At 47.6% G+C, this 16,079-nt stretch overlaps 2 protein-coding genes and 2 long non-coding RNA genes across 5 annotated transcripts; 1 reads left to right on the plus strand and 3 right to left on the minus strand.

Moving 5' to 3' along the window:
* Positions 1-77: 77 nt before the first annotated feature.
* On the minus strand, positions 78-849 carry LOC122380491. Its single transcript, XM_043363686.1, has 2 exons — positions 178-849; positions 78-105 (listed from the first exon to the last, which is right to left on the minus strand). Exons 1-2 carry the CDS (start codon positions 847-849, stop codon positions 91-93), a joined length of 687 nt encoding a protein of 228 aa, XP_043219621.1. The 3' UTR covers positions 78-90.
* Positions 850-3,290: 2,441 nt separating this feature from the next.
* LOC122380492 lies at positions 3,291-4,499 on the minus strand. The gene is made up of 3 exons (XR_006256340.1): positions 4,390-4,499; positions 4,028-4,102; positions 3,291-3,414 (listed from the first exon to the last, which is right to left on the minus strand). It is a non-coding gene; the product is annotated as an uncharacterized LOC122380492 (long non-coding RNA).
* Positions 4,500-5,616: 1,117 nt separating this feature from the next.
* LOC122380494 (intraflagellar transport protein 57 homolog) lies at positions 5,617-9,624 on the plus strand. 2 transcript variants are annotated; one of them, XM_043363687.1, is made up of 3 exons: positions 5,617-5,725; positions 6,948-8,120; positions 8,509-9,624. In XM_043363687.1, exons 2-3 carry the CDS (start codon positions 6,964-6,966, stop codon positions 8,813-8,815), a joined length of 1,464 nt encoding a protein of 487 aa, XP_043219622.1. In that variant the 5' UTR covers positions 5,617-5,725; positions 6,948-6,963; the 3' UTR covers positions 8,816-9,624. The 2 variants fall into 2 exon arrangements, with proteins under 2 accessions (XP_043219622.1, XP_043219623.1); XM_043363688.1 differs by having other exon boundaries at positions 5,621-5,670.
* Positions 9,625-13,952: 4,328 nt separating this feature from the next.
* On the minus strand, positions 13,953-15,759 carry LOC122380495. The gene is made up of 3 exons (XR_006256341.1): positions 15,667-15,759; positions 14,908-15,136; positions 13,953-14,058 (listed from the first exon to the last, which is right to left on the minus strand). It is a non-coding gene; the product is annotated as an uncharacterized LOC122380495 (long non-coding RNA).
* Between the last annotated feature and the right edge of the window lie 320 nt (positions 15,760-16,079).

Consider the following 16,079-nt stretch of genomic DNA (forward strand, 5'->3'; position numbering starts at 1 on the left):
CGTGGATGATGGTGCAGCTGCAGCCCGAGTCGATAACAGCCACTCTGCGCTGCCCATTCACCAGCAGCTGCACCGTCGGTAGCGCGCCTCTTACTCTTGGGCTGCCCGAGAGGAGGTTGGCGCAGACACCGCCTCTCCTGACGCGTTTCCCGGCATCCGTTCCGGGCAGCGTGCCGCGGCGTGTCCTGGCTGCTCGCACCGGAAACAGATGATGTCCGCTCTCCTCTCCGCCCGGCAGTCACGAGCGAAGTGACCGGCTCGACCGCAGCGGTAACACCGTGATGACGCCGGCGTGTGGCGGGAACGGGCCGGCGCAGCGGCGGCAGCGGCTGCAGCGACGGCATTCTCTGCCATCAGCGCCCGAGCCCGCTCCACCAGCTCGGCCAGCGTCAGGCTCTCCATGCGGCAGCCGGCCCTCAAGGTATGCCTCGCCGCATCCGGGAGACCGGCCACGAAGCCGCACATCAGCGCCGTGTCGCCGAGCCCGCCGAACAGGGAGGCCAGCCGCCGCAGGTCTGCCAGGTAGACGTCGACGCTCTCGCCGACACGAAGTCTTCTCGCCGTGAACTCCTCGTACGCCTGGAACTTATCCACAGCGAACGCCCGCAGCAGGGCAGCTTTGACGGCAGAGTACTGCAGCTTCTCCTCGGGCTTCAGCTGCTGGTAGACGCTGAAGGCTCCGCCGGTCAACCGCAGGGGGACGACGGTTTGAATGTCGGACACTCCGCGCAGCTGACAGACGAGCTCCGTCTTATCCAGCCACTCTTCCACAGAGGCGTTACCGCCATCGAACTCGGGGATTAGCCGCATGTCCAGCGCCGAACTTGCCACAGCGCTTTCCTGTGACATGGTTGCCGAAATAGCTTGTAGTAATGCAAAAAGTCCAGTACACTCAGATGCCTCTATTCACACCCGTACCCGCTCGTGTCCCGGAGCGCACTGCCCGGCTTCACCACATTAGCCTAGATCATACCTCTGTACACGTCATATCACGTCATATCACGTCATTCTGAACCCTAGACAAAGGCTGATCAATTTCTCCCTCCGCCGACTCACCGTCGCCATAAGACCCTGGCTCGCAATACGACGCGCACCATCATCGCTCGAACCACGCAATGACTAAGACACAGACTACACGAACCATCATGCCTAAGCCAGCGGAGGCATTTGCAGCTGATTTTGAAGGACAAAGCACAAACATACTTGCACGAAGCGGCATCTTCCTCTCCCCAAACAAAACCAGCCGAGCTCATACACTGACAGGCTGACACACAATCCTGGCCTGGACCTTGAGAATCCTCATTTACCCGAGAAGGCGTCGCATCTCACAAACATTGGGTCGCCTCCACTAAGCATCGCAGAAAAGGGCATCGTCCAAGTTTGCTGCCACAAATTGCGGCACCGGGCACACTAATAAGATGATAGTGGTGTTTTGCCAATTACCTTGCAACACATGATGATGGAAGGCAACATAAACGTATACACATGCGACCGTCTGACGTCGAAATTACAGTTCTACTTCTACCATACGACGCCCGGATGCGAGTTACCTAAGTGTGGAACTACCCAGCGCCGAGCCGGCCGGATGACGTCACACCACGGCCAGTGCCGGCGCGGCGGCAGACTGGCCGAGATTGGCATGGTCTTAACTTGGCGAAGAGGCATCGGACGCCAAACTTCTGCTGCAGCTATTAATCATATTTCATGCGTTTCTTCCATGTGTATGAGCTATCAAGTCCTTCGAATACCTAATGTGTAGGTGAGCGTACCTGCATTTAGCAGTGTGTGCTATGCTATGTGGATGGGCACATCCGACAGTCGACACACTGCGCAATGGATTCCGATATTGCTTGGCTGATTCTGACTTTGTGTCTTCGAACGAACCATTGAAAAGGAGGACGTCATTTTTAAAGGTTGTTAGGTGCACTCAAACGTTTTAAGATAAGCAACTGCTGATTGAATTTCTGGCGAGGGTTGGTGGAACGCTCTGTTTACAAATGAGTATCTACCTACCTAGTACCTACCTGCAGTGGCAAATAACTGGGTCGCGGTCAGTTAGGTATGATTCACGAAGTCCCTTATCTTTTATTAGACTTATTAAGCCCAATGTGCAACATTTGCGTCTTTTCGCGTTGTATCGGGTAGCAAATGAGAAAATCTGCTTCTTCTCCACAGCCCTCAATTCAAGAAACCGTCCTTTTCCTTATCGCATCATTCCAGAACATAATTTTCAAACATGGGTATCTTCCCCACAAAAAAAAAACTGAAGCAGTTTCCTTCGGCTCCAATGCGCCGCTCGCCTAGGGAGACGGAAGTGTTATATTCTCGGCGGCCCAGTCTGCATTCTGCATCACACTCAAACTTGGCGGACCCCCAGCGCACGACTGAACGATTCGTATTGTTGTGAGTGACTGTGACAATTCACTGGTGGTTTCGGAATAATTAACAGGCGGCGCAGCCCAGTGCCTCTTACAATGAATTACAGTGGCGAATGCACTATTGCAGAGAAGAAATGGATTGAGCAGATGCCCAACCTCGCTGTATTATCAACTAAACATTAGGTACGCTTTACATTTTAATCAGGCCATCATGTAAACAAACGACTTGCGAGTTGCGACCCTTCCGCCTTACATAACTCGGCAGAATGCCCCTGAGTCGGCTAAACTACACTGCATCTCTTCAAACCTGAAGTATTTTACAATTTACCACTCAGCTATGCAACAGGCTTATAATTCACTGCTCAAGTCTCAACCCCTTTTTCCCTATCATCTTTTTGGCACCGTCAATCGCCATCTGCGCTGCCCAGTGCCCACTGTCCAGCAAATAATCCGGCCGTCTCCAGTTCTCTGGCAGGGGCTTCCAAACTCAAGCGAACTCGCCGAAGTTTCGCCATTCAATGCGCAGGATCTGTACAATTGAGTTTGAGAGCCTCTGGGTTGGCTCGGCGCGCCTGCGCCGCGCCGTTGGTCCGGCCAAGTACGCGAGTGACGTCATGCTATAAGCGTCATCCCCCGACCAAAGTCACCAATCAGAGCCCTAGAATCGACTTGTAGTTCCACACTTAGGTAACTCGCCGCCCGGATCGGGTTACGGGTCATTATCCCATTATAGCGACAAAATTTTATGCATATAATGCCATTTTAAAACTCGGAAATGCGCAGCAAGATGCTCATCTTCATCAGAGCATCGTACTGTTGGCGAGGAAAAAATGATTAGGTATCTTCAATGCTTCTTGAAGCGATCGTAGAATCATTCAAAACGGAATGGTCATGACTTTAGTTTACACATCATAATATATCACTATGTATTCTTCAGAGATTTGACGAGGACCTAAAAATCAACTGCAAATCGCCGTCAACCGAACATAGAGTTGTGCAGGTCTTCTAGGGTTTGCTCTCGCTGTTTCGCTCCTGCCTGAGGAAGGAAAAAATCGATCAATAAAATTGCCCTGTGTAGCAGTAGGATATCTACCTACAAGCATTCAAAAACATAGATAACTTTAAATTCATCGAACTAATTTCTCAGCCCTCTTATTGCACCAGAGAGACTCATGTTAGTACCGGTGTTGACAAGAGCTCTGAGCAATGAGCAAATCACTGCTGCATCGCTGGTATCCCTATGAACTATTGGATGCACTTTATGCCCACGGGACTCAGGGTAACATTGAGCACCTACGATGCCTGGCTGTAGGATTGTGATGCGGCACATATACGACCCGTACGACGCATTGGTACGGTACGTGGCGTAAGTTTTTCGACCAAGCATAAATAAATCGATCGCCCGAAATCATCGAAAATAAGGAGGACAAAAGGGGTATATCGTAATAAAATGCGAAAAGTCGAAATATAGCAACAAGTTCCGGTAAATCGTTTATAAATTGGCACATTCATGTAAGCATTTGCCCTATATGATTGACATCTAAATCAATTCGCGTCAGTTAACTAATCATCAGTCGCGATAACTCAGCCCGAGCAGCCGATATCACTCTAATAATACCCACGCATCGCTGGACCTGCCGCTCGCCTACCTTGTACTTGCGCTGCGCCTCGTACGCCTCGTCGTCGGTGGGCAGCTCCAGGCGACAGGTGGGACACGTGTTCGTCTGGAACGGGATCGTAAACTCAGCACAACGTACTGTGTGATGACACACAGGGAGATTAGATTAAGGACAGTCAAGAGAGTTAACCACACCCTTTACATAGCGCTCAGTTTCTAACAGTGAAAACTAGATGCTTACCACGTAAATAGACTCTCTGACTTCCACAACTATCAGCGGCAGATTTCACACAGTTTTGTTCAAATCTATCATTCACCCTTAACATTAACAGCATCTCATACTTGATTATTGGCAATTTCTCCATGCAGCACCAATTTCTGGAAACTATTTACCTTTTGCAGCCAGGGAATAATACATTCCTTGTGATACTGGTGCTTGCAGGGAAGAAGATGAGCAATTTCCTCAAAGTCAAACTCCTTCAAACATATGGGACACTGAACACCTGAAGGGATGAAGAGAAAAGAAGGGAGGGGAGGGAGAGAGAGAGAGAGAGAGAGAGAGAGAGAGAGAGAGAGAGAGAGAGAGAGAGAGAGAGAGAGAGGGGGGGGGAGAGAGAGAGAGAGCTGCTGACATCAATCATGTATAAAAGAAGGTTTTATAGGATGATGACTAACATATTTGCATTCTGAGCCCAGAAATTTAAATCTAGCAAAAAAGTCAAATAATCACTGATGCCTTTTTCTAGTTAACCCAGTGCTGAGTGCTGACAGCCAACAACATGATGTAAAAGATAAAAAAGTTGCAAAAATCATAAAAGAGCAATTATTATTGGAAGTATATAATATCTGAACCACTACCTACTCAACTGAAGTAAAATTGAATTAGGAGTTATTGCTGTTGATGCTTGCCTTTACACTGAAGATGAGAAAAGGAAACACCTATCAATAAGGCATATTGATGCACTGCAAGAAACTTGCCTTCCTTTGTGATTTCCACTTGCTGTAGTCCCTCAATAACTGCCTTTGCAGCTGGGGGAGCAGGCATTCCGTCCATCAGGTTGCGGAACTCCTCCTCAAAGACATTGCTCCAGCCAGATTGCACCAAAAACCTGAAAAAATAGTCTGTCAAGGACCAGAAACCATAAGAATCAGTTAGTGTTTCACAGTTCACTTTCAATCGCAATGGAATTCGTAAATTTAGGTAGGTACCAAATCAAAATCAAAATGTTTCTCACCTGGCGAACTGAAGCAGAGCATCAGGAGCAGCTCCATCTGGCAAAGGCGTACAGTTGTGTTCTTCAAAATAGCCTGCCATTTCAGTTTATCAAACTTATGAAGAATGCAACCAAAACACTGCCCAGAAACAAGTATTTTGACCAATTTCAATTTATGCCAGTCACTCATTCCTCGCAAGTCATTCTTAGAACTTTTAATTTTGTTCTCATACTTCAGCCGCGCTACCGTAGTTGATATGTAGCCAATGGTTGCTGTTCATTTCCTGTCTGAAAGCAGCTTGGTCAAGGCCTCTCTATTTGATTGGCTGTGCTGTAGCAATCTTTTATTTTTGAACAAATTGAATGTCTCTCTTGCGCATATTTACCAGACATTCCATAAACCGCTGGAAGTGACTGGGGCGGAGCGGCAAAATACGGAGAGGGGCTGCTTTTACCATTAGTTCGTAATTAATAGTTTTCCAAATTGAAATTTGTGGAGTGTTCGCCAATTGAGGGTGAGGATTTGCACCTTTTATATTCTAACATATGATTATGATGGATGTAATGTGATCCTTCTCCATAAATCATTCCAATTCAGTCTTGTAGGTAATGATAACCTGACTTGAACTTGAAATTTAAATGTTTTGTTCTGAACCTTGACCTATGTTTAATGATTCTTTTCAAGTAATTTTTTACCTACCCTACCAGGATATCACATTCATATTCATATAGGTACATTAAAACCATATTTTATTTGACATTGAATCACAAACACAATCAATGTATACAAATTACAAACTGAAACTGAAACTGCATACACAAAAATTAATATGGAACATCATTTCTGAAATAAGGAAACTTTGAATTCATGTTCTGTCCTGGGCTCAGAATGTTCTTTTTTTAATTTTCAGCTATATTTTGTTTGACCTGGACTGGTGAGGATCTTCACTCTTCAGTCTCATCTCATAGTGATAGGCGACAGGCGTGTGGTATTTTCAGCGTGGCATGAACGCACACGGATGACCACTTATGCATTATGTTGCATCCAAGATAACACAGCATTACTCTAATTTGCATGGCTCTCTAAAGCATCTAATATTGAGAGAAGAATTAGAAATTTACCAATAATCCCATGCTCTATATTGTATGATGCTTTTTGTAGCAAAATCAATCATCATGTGATCAGTTTCACTGCTCTAGAGATATTCAATGAATACTTGTAACTTGATGTTTTACATTTCCATTTATCCAGTTGATATAACCCTGAATCAACTGGATTCAGGGTGTAGGTCATCACAAATTGGATGTATGTATGTGGCCGTGGATGTAGGTCATCACAAATTCTACATTCAGGGTTATGTTGAGTTTGTAATGTGACGATTATTTCATAACTATGCAAGATATTACAACAAAAATTACCCGACGTTTCGTTTATTATAACTTTTTCAAGGGTAATGAAAAGACACACATTTATCTACGAGAACATGGGATGTGTAACAGCGCGGGCAATTCTTCGTAGTAACACTTCCTGTCTGCAAACAGGTCACAAAGAAACAATTCACAAATCATAGTCTCTCCTGACTAAAGATGAGCAGGCAGGCTATATTTAATCATGAAATGATAAAAAATTAACATTTTCTTTCAAGCCTCATATATAACACTGTGTAGGTACTTTTCAGTAATGCTTCTGCTCTTCAGTGATATTCAATTAGTGTTATCAATATTTTATTTTCACAGATTATAACACATAACCATGGAGCCAGATATATCACCAGATGCTTCAAGATCAGAAGAAACTAATGATAAATCGCACAAACCAAAAAAGGAGAAAAAGAAAAAAGACAAGAGTGACCCAGAGCACAAGGCGAAAAAGGAGAAGCACAAGAAGCAGAAGGAGCGCGACCGGTCGGCGGACGAGGGCGGCGATGACGGCGGCGGGGAGGAGAGTGCGGCGGCCGTGAAGCGGGACCAGGACCGACGCTACTCGCTCATGATCCAGGGCTCGGGCGATGTGGACGGCGGCCCGGGCCTCCAGTACATGGCCTTCGTCGTCATGGACGACCTGGCCGACAAACTCAAACTGCTCGACTACGAACGCGACTTCTGCAAGCCGCTCAAGATGAAGCCGCTGAGTCGCCACTACTTTGTGTATTCGTTCAACGTGGGCGAGCAGTTTTATCTATTCACCTCGCTGGCGGCGTGGCTGCTGCGCCGCGCCGGACGGCACATGGAGCAGCCGCAGGAGTACGACGACCCGAACGTCACCATCTCCACCATTCTGGACCACTGCCGGCAGCTGGAGCTGCACGTCGACTTCCCGCCCAGCCGGCTGAAGCAGGGCAGCGGCGAGCAGGTTATCTACGTCATCGATCGGCTGGCCGACCACGCGCTGCGCACCGTCAACTTCCAGTGGGAGAAGCCCGAGATCCCGCCGGAGGAGGTGGTGAAACAAGAGGAGGACGAGGCGGAGATTACCACGGAGAAAGTAGATGAACACGAAGAGGATGTATACTCGGAAGAAGAAGAGGAGGGTGCCGTCCTCAACCTCGAGGACCTGAAGAACCTCTCGATCCAGGGTCTGAACGTGCACATGGACATGCAGAAGCCGGAGGACATCCTCGAGTCGACCACCAACACGGAGGAGTGGCGGTTGGAGATGGAGCGCGTGCTGCCACAGCTGCGTGTCCAGGTGCGTACCGACACCCGCGACTGGCGCAATCACCTGGACCAGATGCACAACTACCGGTCGGCCATCGACGAGTCGCTCTCACAGACTCAGTCGCAGCTGGACCGGCTGCACTCTGACGTCAGTGGCACTCTGGACAAGATCGTCAACCGGGAGAAGTACCTCAACTCGCAGCTGGAGCACTCGCTGGCCGACTACCGCGGCCTCGTCGACGACCGGGACAGGTGAGACATGCCATGACGGAAGGTTACGTCAGTTGCGGTGAATTTAAGCGGGATTTCCTCTGGAGGCTAGGTTTTCTTATGTCCTGATAGGCTCGCCTTGCAGTATCCAATTTTTCTTATATAACTTTGAAGGTTGAAAATCTTTCAGTCCATAAAGTACGGCAATTGCTTAGTTTCTGAAAGTTATTTACATGTGAAACCTATGCATGCTAATGGCATAATTCCTAAATGCCCTTTACTCTGTCGCCTTACCGTCATTGACCCTCCAGCTGTTCGTCTCAGGTGCTCGTTGTGACTTGTGACCGCGATACCCGGTGTCGGCAGCACCAAACCGGAGCAGTACGTTTTTGTCCTGTTTGACCTTCGACCCGCACCGCCCGTCCCTCAGCACCCAGGAGCAGTACCGGTCGGTGAGCGGCGGCGTGGTGGAGCGCTCTCGACAGCTGGCCCAGCTCACCGACGAGCTCGAGTCGGTCAAACAGGAGCTGGAGGAGCGCGGCACCAGCATGACCGACGGCACGCCGCTGGTCAACATACGGAAGGCGCTCAACCGCATCAAGCAGGAGGTGCAGGGCATGGACGTGCGTATCGGCGTGGTGGAGCACACGCTGCTGCAGTACCGGCTGCGCGACAAGGAGGCCCTCCAGCAGGAGGCCAACGTTCAGTTTACCGCCAACAGCATCGGGCTGTACTGAGAGCTGCGGCCGGGAGGCAGGACGGCCCACCGCGTCAGCGTCCTTTGGCGCCTGCAGAATATTTTGTTCGCACGGACGATGCACAAATATTGATGGGCACGTGAGGACGACAACCTCCGAAATGCTACTCCGTTAACGTGAGTTTTGCACAGCTAATTACGTCATCCTGTCGCGATTTAGTTCGTGGATATCGGGTCACCACGATCATGCTTGCCGACCCAGCATTATTTGATCGACCCTTGAAGATGCTTGATGACCTCTGAAATGGCTTTGCGTATCTCTGAAGACGTGCACGGGCAATTTTGCTAGCGCTGTTATATTTATGGTACACTTGTACTCGACGCTGGCATGGTGCCTTTTCTGCGAAGTTGCACTTGTAAACTGCTTAACTTGTTAAATATCCACAGTGGGAACTACGATTCCGTCCAGCTTCAGCCTCAAGTGTCACTTTACAGCACAGCAAGGCTCGTATGATATTTTGTGTTAAGCTTTTTTATCTGGTCATGCATTTAGTCAGTGGCATTGTGGTTTTTGTATGACTTATATTACATTATTATGTAGCGGTTGTACATAGTATTCTCAATTGGTACGCTGTCTTGTGTTTTCACCATTTTGGTTAATATTTAACTTGTGGCACAGTTGTAGTTATCTGCCACAAAAGATCTCGCGTTTCTTGTCGTGTCGATATTTCTAGTCATGTAATGCGGTGAAATTATATTATTTAGTTTGACTCGGTTCATTGTTTTGCCATGTCCAATGTCTTATTGTGGCGTGTTAAATTTGAGGCCATATAAAGCACATGTACCCACTCTCATGTTTATCATATTACTTTGCGCTGACCGTGTGACAGTGCGTACTCCGTATTATCAACTATCGTCATTCGTCATTGTTCCAGACCTCTGTCATGTTACGAAAAACGGACTGCTGATGAAAAAGTATGATAGAAGCTATCGTTACGGGCCTTCGCCCTCCAGCCACAATCAGCGTATGTTTCGACCGTTTCGACCATGCTTACTAGCGTTAGCCGTCATCCGTCAAACTGCTATAGTCGCGGAATAAGGATAGGTAGATAATATATATCCTGGGCAGATAGTCCTTAGTTCGGTAGCAAGGATAAAGAATTATGTGCATCCGACGGACCGACGCTTTATCCTCAGATGTTCACCGAAATACTGTGGGACTGCCTGTACTTGATTTGCCATCATACCTATCATCATTACCATCGGCATCCCCGACTTCTCCAAGGCCCTCTAACCAGGTATGGACATCGGCCAATCGGGGCGAATCACGGCCGGCGGGAGGATGACGTCATCGGCCCATACTCCGCCGACTCCGCCCACCCACGGCAGCGAAACTGAATGGAGTTTGCGTCAATTGTTTCGTGATCGATTTTATCCAACTGGAATGCAATAAACGTTCAGCGGCCCGTTTGACTCAATATCCTTGCAACCTTTCAACACCAAAAAATTGCAGCCAACTTTCTCTATTTTGCAGTCGGTGCCGACGGTACCGACTGCTGTACCTAAGCCGTGGGCCCGCCCGTAGCAAACGGGTAGACAGAAACTAGGTGACCAAAACACAAAACCAGCTGTTTTGTACACGATCATTAGCATGTCATAGGTTGATATAAATGCCAAGCTATGCACAATGCACATTCGTGGCTAGACAGCATAGAAGTTAGAACCAAAAATACTGTCAACAAAATACTGTCAACTACTGAGTTCAAGCGCGGATCCAGCTTGGAGTTGGGGAGGGGGAGGGGGCAACTGTTCATCGACGGCGGACACAGTGACTGTGTGGAACTCATTGTAGTTTTGGTTATCGGCTCGGGAACGGTCGACGGCACTGTGCTGCTGCTAGGTGCCTCCTCAGTCGTTTGACGGGGCTCTGGAGCACCTGCTAAGCTTTGACTAACCGCTGCGGCTCCGGTGCCATCGGCTCAGAGACCAACAAGCTGTACCGGCCGGAACTGATCGGCGATTCTGATTATGTTAGGCTGATTAAGTGATTCTGTTAGTGCGGGAGAGGCAGATGGAGCCTGGCCGGTGGGTTCTGCCACAACGCGGGGCTGATGGGGTAAGGTGCAGCCCATATACAAAAAAGTAAAAGCGTTGGAAATATCGCTTCACAAAGTCAGAGTATTTAACATGGAAACGCTATGGCCCTAGGAACTGAATGTCGTGGCGAATTTCGATGCAACCAAATTTCGGCGGGGACTTGCATCCACCTGCCGCTGGTCAGCCGTGCCACGGACGCTCTGGACTTGTCGCTGCCGGTGCTGGCCGAGCTGGCCGCGCTCTGGACCGACTGCGCCGAGCTACTGCGGCCATGGTGCCCGACCTGAACCAGTAGTAGCTGACGCCGGGGCGGCGCTCGGCGAGGCCGGTGCTAGTCGGAGATGGGGCCGCTGCCGGCTGCGGTGTCGCGCGGTGCAGCTGCTCGGCACGCTGGCCACGCCGCCGCCACCGGCTTGATGGCAGACAGCTTGCAGGCGCAGCTGGCCGCCTGGAGTCAGCGGCCTGTGCTTGAGCTGGCCATGCCATTCGGCATTCGCTGACATGAAGACCAGCCAGTGACCGTATACATTCCTGCCGCGTGTCGTCCAGCTGGCGCTCAGCTCCGGCAACGCGGAGCTAAGACCTCCGGGCTCCGCGTGCCAGCTTGCTGAAAGCCGTGACCGCGTTCACACTAGGTGAACCGCTTGCTACACGGCGCTATCACGAATAAGGCATTTACGCGATAATAACCAGTTCAGAAGTCTTGTACTTACGCGAAAAGCTGAACGAAGGGGTCCAAATGGGTGAATTCCAGATAAAAAGGTCAAATTAGGTCACGCTGGGTCATTTCAGGTCACAAAGGTCACTTTAGGTCACCTCAGGTCACCCTGGGTCAGGTCAGGTCACAGAGGTCACCCAGGGTCACGATGGGTCAGGCCAAGTCACAGAGGTCGCAATGGGTTGGATCACATTGGTCAGGGCTATCATGGGCCGATGACGTCATTCCTGCTCATCAGCTGGCTACAACATCGGCCTATGGCACAGCATTACGGTGTCACCCCCCTGGACTTCTCAGCCTAAGGCATTCATTTTAGATTTGTCGTGAGTTGTGCTGGATCTGATGAACGGAAGAATGATAAAAATTTGAGGGAGCACGGCGGAAATGAATGTTTTCGATGCCTTCAAAGGCAATCTACGCAAGCGTCTACGAGCCTCCCTCCTTTCCGTGGCCTTTCATTTCCTTCCTGTTACGAATGAAAACAAAGCATAGAGTGGCATAGAGTGCAGCTCGACTTCGTCCGATCGAAAACTGATGACGTCATTGGTCGATCAAAATCAACCAGTTCAAAACCTGCCTTATCTCTATCCTTGATTGCGCAAAGTTGTCAGTTTTCTCTCTCGAGCGTCTTGTGTGTTGTTGTGGATTAATAATTGGTGAGTTTTTGTGCTATTTTATGGTTTATTTTGATGTTATAGCTGATGCGGCTCAAAACTCATGTATGGGTCAATAATTCACTTTGCTTCCGAGGAATTGTGTTCGACTTAAAGCTCAAAATTGTCTCTGATGGACTGCATTTAGAAATTGCGAAAAGCACAGCATTAAAGCCTTTTATGGTAATTTAAATGAGTTACTCACCTTAGTTAAAGCTTGCCATTTGTAGCATGATTTTAGATCTATCAGCTAGGCTTCTTTTGTCATATTTGTATTCAGATCCTTGAGTGCCTTGTAAGATGGAAACATCTGGCTGTATTTCTTTGTTCTTACTCTCGTACAGCTAAAGTATTTCTAATTTTTATGTTGTACTTATAAAATTATGATTTCCTAGGTTCTGCCTTTGTCATTATTTGTACACATGGTTGGACATTAACACTCAATGTGGATCAGAATGTAATTCACATGTCAGTTGGGCAAACTACGGGGAGGTAATCAAGAACTTGATTAATCAAGTTCATGATTATTTTATGCCCATATATGGTCATGTTCGCAGCCCGTCACGAAAACGGCCGAATCTCGATTCAGGGTCTACGGAGATGCACGAAAATTTTAAGACCGATAGAGAAGAAGTCACTCTACAAGTGTAATCTTTGAATGATTCAAGTTGAAAATCGTGAGGCGGTAGATTGCTACCAAAACGTAATCAACAACTTGATTACGAGGCGTCGTCCCGGGAGTCCGATGATCAACTTCTTGATTACGCAGCCAGCTGGCTAATCATGATCTTGATTTCGCATTCAGCTGGCTAATCACGATTTTGATCGCGCTGATCGTGCTACTGGCGAGCGTTGAACAATGCAGCTAATTAAAAGATACAATGATAATGGTGTATATAATAGACAAAATCAATCAGTTTTGGTGGGATGGAATTTATGTTGCAGTTAATGTTTCTCATGAATGACTTGACCGAGCCTGTTCAAATTTTGTGTGTGGCTGGAAGCGGATTAGCTATAAGCTTTGGACGAATCGGGGATAGGATATATTTGCACACGCGCACCTTATTTCTGTATCTCCGGAACGGCGTCACCGATTGTTTTTTAATTTTGGTGGGTGGCTAGAGACTCAATAGCTGTAAGCTTTAGACGAGTTAGGGATGTGGCACACACATGTGAACTTGTGCACGAGCACACCTCTTCTCGCGCTTGCTCGCTCACATTGCCGAACACGGAGCTGAAAAAAGACCACCCCGAGCAAGAACTCCGCTGTCCGCGATAAGCGGCCTGACCATAAGTCAGCTCAAATGATAATCTGCACACGACCACATATATTGGACGAATAGCGTCACAACCCTAAGCCCGTGTAACCAAGCACAAATCAAAGATATATTTCAAGAAATGTGTATTTATAGTCCTGCCGGTGGAAGGCTCAAAGAATTGGCAAACGCTTCCGACACCCCGCAGCGGCATGCTCTACGGGGATCTCATCTCACTCCACTTGCTTCACGGTCGCAATGGCCGCCGCTGATGGCGGCACATCGGCCTTCACCCCACCAAACACTTTGGTTCTCAGAAACCAATTCAGATTGACCATGTTTTTAGGAGTTTTGATGTTAAAAATCCAAAAGGCGGCCTGCCACAGCAGAAATGCTTGGTCTGGTGGCGCCGATACCACCTCCTGGGCCTCGACGAATACCGCGTCTTCCCCCCCCCCCCCAGCTCTCCATTCACGATTATGGGATGGAAAGTTTTGCGGGCCTCCGTTGGCTTCCGTCGTCTCTTGGAGAATGCGCTGCAGGTTCTCCAGCTCATCCCCTGCAAAATGTTCATAACCAAATTATAGGTACACCTAACATTGCGTGGGAGAAAATGGAGGAGAAAGAATAGGAGAGAAGGAGGGAAAGAGTAAAGGAGAGAGAGAGAGAGAGAGAGAGAGAGAGAGAGAGAGAGAGAGAGAGAGAGAGAGAGAGAGAGAGAGAGAGAGAGAGAGAGAGAGAGGGAGGGAGGGAGGGAGGGAGGGGAGGGGAGGGGAGGGGAGGGGAGGGGAGGGGAGGGGAGGGGAGGGAGAGAGGAGACGAGACAAGAGGAGAGGAGAGGAGAGGAGAGGGGAGGGAGTGAGGAAGGAAGCAAGGAAAGATGGAAGGAAGAAATGATGGAGGAGAGGCAGGCAGATGTAACAAGGCGAACAAGACAAGACATGGACCTGATGAGTTGGCGCAGGGCACTGATAGGTACTACATTTCGGCACATGATGTGAAAATAATGTACAATGCCTCAGACTCAGCAGTCTGGAAAATGTAAGCACAAATTACACATGCATTTGTGAAGAAGTTTCTGCATTTAGATTAGAATGAATTGTTTTGAAAACATTAGAAATAGACAATGCCTGTATCTTGAAAAAGGATTAGATTGGGCTGTGTCAGGACAAAACTGGGGATGAGTCATGTGAGCTCGCAAAGTTTCAAAGTTGTGCCAGGCAACTTCATGAGATCACACTGAAGGAGCTCTAGCGAATTATTTTCAGCATGCCCAGCTTGAGTGTGCAAAATGTACACTGGACTGGACCACTGTAGTGTCTGAACGTGATGCACAAAACTGAACGTGACACACCAGCGACAAAACAAAACACTACAACCATCTATTGCAAAAACAATTCATACATACCTGCAGCTGTGTGTCCCTGCATCCTGGCCTGCTGTCTTGCATGAGCGATGCACATAATACAAATGTAGCTGTACTTAGTCCGCTTAATTCCAAAGAAGTTCATCATATCATTTTTTGATTGAGCGTTCCTCAACGTAGGACCATAGGTACCATTATCACGAGCTTCCTGAACAATACTGTGGTGACGGCGACGCCCACTGCTACAGCGAGGAGGTGGTGCTTTGATGAGCTGTGGAACAACAGACACATTTGCAGTCACCACTTCTATTATTGTTCTATGAATCCATGACAAAGCCACTTAGAATGCAAGTATGAATAACCTAGCATAAGCCCAAATTTAACTTTTCATTAAAAACTAAAAGATATATCCTATTGGTCCCTGCTTGCACAGACAATTGACTGAATAAATGATATGGCCACACTGCAAACTTTTGCACAACCTGCCAGGCCATAACATTTCTAGCTACTGTGGGCAGTTAAATGTGCCTCTCTAATCAACAATTGCCCCAAACAACAAAATAGGCCTATTATTTACTTTAAGATAAACTATAACCCTGTAAATAGCAATACATTTCGTAAATAATTAAAATATTATACCGCGGAAAGCATGCGCCATGATAGCCTACAAAATCACCATAAATTCTATCGCGATATTTCAACATTTATACCGACGCACATGAACGTTGAGGCTATTCAAATTTACAAACATGATCTAAATTATTGAAAAAATGCTAATTTTACCTATAAGAACCAAATTACCAATAATTCGGCGCTAATTTCCGGCCTCACCCACACACCGACAACACGACAAATGGCGGCGTGCTAACAGGCGACGGTACCTTTTGGAAGAAATGTTTATTACGACCAATTTAAGACGTGTGTAAAATGAATGTCCAATTATTTATTTTTAAATTATAAACGTAAAAATGTGGATAAAAGAATAATATCCGCCTAAAAAGGGCTTTAAAAAATATCACTTTTCTGAAAAAGTTAGGCTAGCAGTTTATCTTTCGCCATATGAGCTAAAGTACATATCCCACTGCTACCGGTCCATATCATTTCGGGAGAATATTTGCGTTTCACCTGGTAAAAAATCGTGTCGATATGGACATTATAACAATCGAAACGAAACACTTGAATAGTTCGGTGCACGAAAAGTAATCAAAATCTTG

Source organism: Amphibalanus amphitrite, unplaced genomic scaffold, assembly GCF_019059575.1.
Source record: "Amphibalanus amphitrite isolate SeventyFive unplaced genomic scaffold, NRLGWU_Aamphi_draft 000098F_arrow, whole genome shotgun sequence".
NCBI lineage: Eukaryota > Metazoa > Arthropoda > Thecostraca > Balanomorpha > Balanidae > Amphibalanus > Amphibalanus amphitrite.